At 65.1% G+C, this 5265-nt stretch overlaps 1 protein-coding gene across 1 annotated transcript; it reads right to left on the minus strand.

Annotated features, from left to right (window-relative positions):
* Positions 1-2681: 2681 nt before the first annotated feature.
* Positions 2682-4964, minus strand: LOC123663590. The gene has a single exon (XM_045598259.1). The coding sequence runs from the start codon at positions 4962-4964 to the stop codon at positions 2682-2684; it is 2283 nt and encodes a 760-aa protein (XP_045454215.1).
* Between the last annotated feature and the right edge of the window lie 301 nt (positions 4965-5265).

The following is a 5265-nucleotide window of genomic DNA, read 5'->3' on the forward strand; positions in this document are numbered from 1 at the left end:
CAGGGCCCTCTTAGCTGAGCCCTGATGTCCATCGCTCGGTCCGTACTACGGACCTGCCCTTCTCCAGCTCTGAGGCTCGACTTTGCCGCGTACACTCTCGCGAGCATCTCCGCCTGGAGTTCCCAGGGCGGATCGCCCGCGAGGAGCGTGGCCGCCGTCCACGACACCGTACGGTATCCCCGTATCGCTCTCACCGCTATGGCCCTCTGGGGTCTCCGCAGGAGAGCCTTGTTGTCGCGAGACGCGAGAGCGTCGGCGAACACGGGGGCACCGTACAGTGCCATGCTGCGAACTATGCCGACGTATAGACGTCGGCATGGCGAGTCCGGGCCGCCTACGTTGGGCAGAAGTCTGCCCAGCGCGGCGGCGGCTTTCTCGAGCCTCGGAGCGAGCTCTCTAAAGTGCGGACCGAAGCTCCACCGGCCGTCCAGGGTTAGGCCGAGATATTTCATCTGGGCCTTGACGGCGATCTCCACCCCCTGTACGACCACACGCGCACCTCGGGGGGGGCCTCTTCGTGGGCCGTGGAAGAGGAGGGCCTCCGTCTTCGACAAGGAGACCCTCAGGCCCAGTGCCTCGATGCGGCCGACCGCTATCGTCGCGCCGGTTCGCGCCAGACCGGCCGCCTCTTCGAAGCTGCCGCCCCGGGCCGTCAGCAGAGTGTCGTCCGCGTAGCAGATGACACTGAGCCCGGGCGGCAGTGGCGTCCGCAGCAGCCAGTCGAAGCCGACGTTCCACAGGGTCGGTCCGAGGACGGAGCCCTGCGGAACGCCGCACTCGACGCGACGGCGATACAGTCGGCCGTCGCCCCCCTCCCATAGGACCTCTCTCTCGCGGAGGTACGCCTCCAGCAGACTCTGGAGATATGGAGGCACGTCCTGATACTTCAGTGCCTCCACAATCGTCTCAACAGGAATGCTGTTGAAGGCGTTCGACACGTCCAGCGAGATGGCCAGGAGAACGTCTCCGCTGGCCACCACCTCCGCGGAGAGGGACCTAAGGGCGTTCAGAGCGTCCAGGGTGGAGCGGCCCGCCCTGAACCCGTACTGAGCGTTCGACAGACCCGGCCCCGACTCGTCGAGGTGCCGGACGAGACGGTCCGCGAGAATCTTCTCGAAGAGTTTGGCCGTCTCGTCCAGCAGCACGATCGGCCTGTACGCGGAGGGAGAGTCGACAGGTCGGCCCTCCTTACGTATCAGGCACAACCGGCCCGTCTTCCACGGCTTCGGGAACTGCCCGGAAGCTAGACACTTGTCGAACAGTCCCCGAAGTTCTCCTCTCAGGTGTTCCAGGGCGATATACAATACTCGCCCCGGAACACCATCCGGCCCCGGCGCCGTCTTCTTGGCCCTCAGACGCTCGAGGGCCGTATCCATCTCCCCCTCCGAGATGCCGGGTGGGGAGGGCGGGTCGAACTCGGTCCGAGAAGACGGCGACGGCGTCGCCATCGTCGGGGGAACATGTACGGGACGGTGCGGAAACAGTTCCGACACCGTCCGCCAGAGGAGATCCGGCGGCATCGTTTCCGTCACGGGGGCGCCCTGCGCGCGAAGCTTGCTTCGCGCAGCGCGATAGGGACGGCCCCATGGATCTCGGTTTAGACCCGCCAGCAGCTCCTTCCAGGCGGCGTCCTTCCCTCGGCTGATGGCGTGCTGCAGGGCCTGCTTTGCCGTGCGGTATGCATCCCGCAGCTCCGCCTCCAGAGCCGGATCCCTGGCGCTGCGCCTCCGACAGCGTTGATACGCCCGGCGGGCGGTCATGCTGGCCGCACGGAGCTCCGCTATTTCGGGCGACCACCAGTACCCCGCCCGCCGTCCTAGCGGGTGGCGGCCGACCTTCGGCATGGCCGCATCGCAGACGTTGGCCAACGACCTACGAAAGCGGCCAGCCAGCTCATCCACGCTGGCACCATCGGCGTCGCGGTGGCTCGCCCACCGCTGGACGATTGCGGCCTCGCGCGCCGCCTCGACGTCGAGCCTGCTTAGGGCCCAGCGGGGTAGCCTGCTCGGGCCCCTCGACCGATCTGCTGACGAGGACGGGGTGGAGACTCCGAACCTGATATAGTTGTGGTCCGAGAGAGTCTCCACCCCCTCCTCCACTCTCCAGTCTGTCACTCTCCGCGCGATTGCGGGGCTGGCGAACGAGAGGTCCACCACGGAACCCCCGCGCAATCGCACGCACGTCTGAACGTTTCCAACGTTCAGGAGTGACAGACCAGAGAGGAGGGCCCAATCCTCGACGGCCCGCCCCCTCGCATCCGTGTTCGGGTTGCCCCAGGCTCGGGACTTGGCGTTGAAGTCGCCGAGAACTATCACGGCTCTCGGCGATTGTCGGCATACCGCAGCTCTGACGGTGTCGAGGAAGACCTCGAAGTCCGCCAGGCTGCGGTTGGGGGAAAAGTAGAGGCCGATGACCGCATACTCTCCCCACGTCACCACGACGTATCCCGAGCCGCGCTCCACGAGTGCGAGGGGGCGGGTAGCGGAACTGCCTAGTGCGACCGCCACCGTGCCGTCGAGATCCCCCAACCAGTTCGGTTGGGGGGGAACCCAGTACGGTTCGCAGACGACGGCCACATCGATCATCCACTGCGCCATGGACTGGGTCAACAAGTCCTGAGCCCTGGCGCAGTGGTTGAGATTGGCTTGGAGGAAGCTGTGATGTCTGATGTGATCCATGGATTACTCAGACATCACAACCTCCACCTCCCCCGCCGCGGCCGGGGGGGCAACGCCGTCTGCGGCTGTCTGGCTTGCGGTCTCTCGGGGGGCCCGGGTTCCGAGGGCCCCCTTTCCTTTCGAGGTCGCAGGCCTGCACCTGCGGCCGCACATGATGTGCCCCGAGGGTTTACCTCCCTCGGCGCACACCACGCAGCGCGGTGTCTTCTCCGGGCAGGAGGCGACCTTGTGCCCCGCGTTCCCGCATTTAAAGCAGAGGTCGCCCCTGTCGACAGACGCCGGACACTTCGGGCGCGTGTGGCCCAACCCCATGCACTTAAAGCAGCGCATGGGGAGCGCCTCCAGGGCCGACACTCGCACCGAGCTCCAGCCGATCAGTAGCCTGCCCCCCTCGGTCAGCGCTTTCGCAACCGAGACGGGGCAGGCTACGACGGTGGAGCCCATGCCGCCGAAGCCGGAGCGGATCGCCCCGACCCTCACCGTGCCGACGTCGGACGATGTCGCCTTCGCGACCGCCGCCGCCACCCTCTCGGGAGTGGCCGTGTCATCCAGGCCCGAGATGCGCACCTGCGCGGTCTTAACGGGCCTGACGACAGTGGCCACGTCCGCGAGGGCCTCCCTGAGCCGGCTGGCGAGCCGGTCGGCCTTCTCCTCTTTGTCGGAACCGGGGATCTCGAGCATCCTCGCTCCCGTCGCCGTATGACGGAAGAGGATGCGCTCGATCCCCAGTTCCTCCAATTTCACGGTGTCTTCAGCCGACCGGAAGATGGAGTCGTAAGTTTGACCCTTCTCTACAGCCGCCGGCTGCAGCTGGACGACGACTGCCGCAGTCTTCGGGGCCTTGAATTTGGCCTTAACCGTCGCCTTTGTTGCCGGCCTTCCGGGCTGCTTGGTCGGCTTGGCGGTCGGCTTGGCGGCCGGTCGCGCGGACGACGCCGCGGCTGGCTTGCCAGTCGGCTTCACCGCAGGGGCGGCAGTCCGGCCTTCGACTGCAGGTGTAGATGGAGGGGCGGAGGACTTCCCTTTCCCCTTCCTCTTGCCCTTCCCTCTTTTAACCACTGTTGCCCAGGTTTCCTCCCGGGCAACCGTGGAGGGGGCCGCCGACGTAGTGGCCGCCGTCTCAGGGCGTCGAGGTCCACCAGCTCCCAGTTGGGGGCGGACCGACGGAGCCGGCGGCAGCCTCTCCTCGATCTGCGCCAGCCGGACGTTCATCATATCGCCCAGCGAGCAGGTCAAGGAGTGCTTGAACTCCTCTAGCATGGCCGCCACCGGAAGTGTCGCAGGTGGACCGGCGACTGAGGCGTTGGCAGCGGCGGCGGCGGCGGCGGCGGCGTTAGCGGCCGCTTCCGTCTTCGCCTCGGCGAAGCCGCGCCGCATCGCCTTCAGCTCAGTTTTCATTGCCTCTATTTCGATCCTGAAGCGGCGGTTCTCCGCTCGGAGCCGCCTCACTTCATCGGCCTCGGTCCTAGAGGCAAAGGCGTCGACCACCTCGCTCAGGTCCGTCGCGGACCTCTTCAGCTTTGCGACGAACTCGCCTTTGAGGTTCCCGGATTTCCGGGCAACCTCTAGTATTACGGCGAGTCCCTCGCCCGCGCGCGCCCTGAGTTCCTGCGCGTTGAGCGCAACAACGTCGTCTACGATCAACGAGCCGACGTCGGGCTCGTTGTCGATGAGTATGTTTACGGGTTCCGGCCGGACAGGTGCTGGCTTGAGGAACTTTTCGCGGGAAGGACCCACCGTGGTTCCTCTCGCCTTTCCCCTTCTCGCCGTGTTAATTTTAGCGAGGCCCGCGCCCTCGGCCTCCGTGTCCGAACCGTCACGCCCAGACGCGAAGGTCGAGGATGAGGGTCGCTTCCGCCGTCCCGTCAAAGCAATATGCCTGTCAGGGGATCCCGAAACCATGTCTGTATCGGTGTCCGTTTTGTCGTCCGCAGCCAGAACCGCAAAACGGTTTCCACCTTTGTCCTGGCCCTTAGAAGGGCCTTTTTGGCGTGAGAGGAATCTCCCCTTGCGATCTCGCGAGGGGAGACCAGTCCTCGAGAGTGACGGCTCGTTTGAGCCGCCACTCCGAAGGCTGTTATCGGAGTCCGTATTTCTTGCAGAGGTCGTATCACCGCCCTTCCCGGGCACAACGTCAACGCCCATATGGGGCGAATCACAGTAACAAAGGGTGCCCTCCCCAGAATCGAACGGGCAGCGTGCATCCGAAGATGCACGGAGGGATTCTCCTTTGCCGGAGGCGCAGGTACCCTCCTGGGGTAGTTTCGTTTTAGTCTTTGTTTCCATGATTAATAGGGCTATTTCACAGCTTAGATTTTTAATCGGGGTTTACTCCCCTAGGCCGCGCGGCTGACAAGCCGCTAAAGGTGCGCCCACACCTACTGGTTTTGGTCCGCGGGGGTCCGAAAACCCCTACCACCCGCTCAGTGCGAGTGGCGTTCCCCTATCCGCCACCGTGGGGACGCGCCCAGTAGAAGTCCAGCAACTCCTCCCCTTGGAGCCTAGGTCCCAGACCTAAGTCCGAGACCCAGGCCCCAAAGGCCTGGGGGGGCCTGGGAACCTAACCTAACCTAACCTAACCTAACCT

This window comes from Melitaea cinxia, chromosome 20, assembly GCF_905220565.1.
Source record: "Melitaea cinxia chromosome 20, ilMelCinx1.1, whole genome shotgun sequence".
NCBI lineage: Eukaryota > Metazoa > Arthropoda > Insecta > Lepidoptera > Nymphalidae > Melitaea > Melitaea cinxia.

Bases quoted from the DNA above. Each gene is read 5' to 3' on its own strand.
- LOC123663590 (XM_045598259.1), bottom strand. From the start codon at position 4,964: ATGGAAACAAAGACTAAAACGAAACTACCCCAGGAGGGTACCTGCGCC.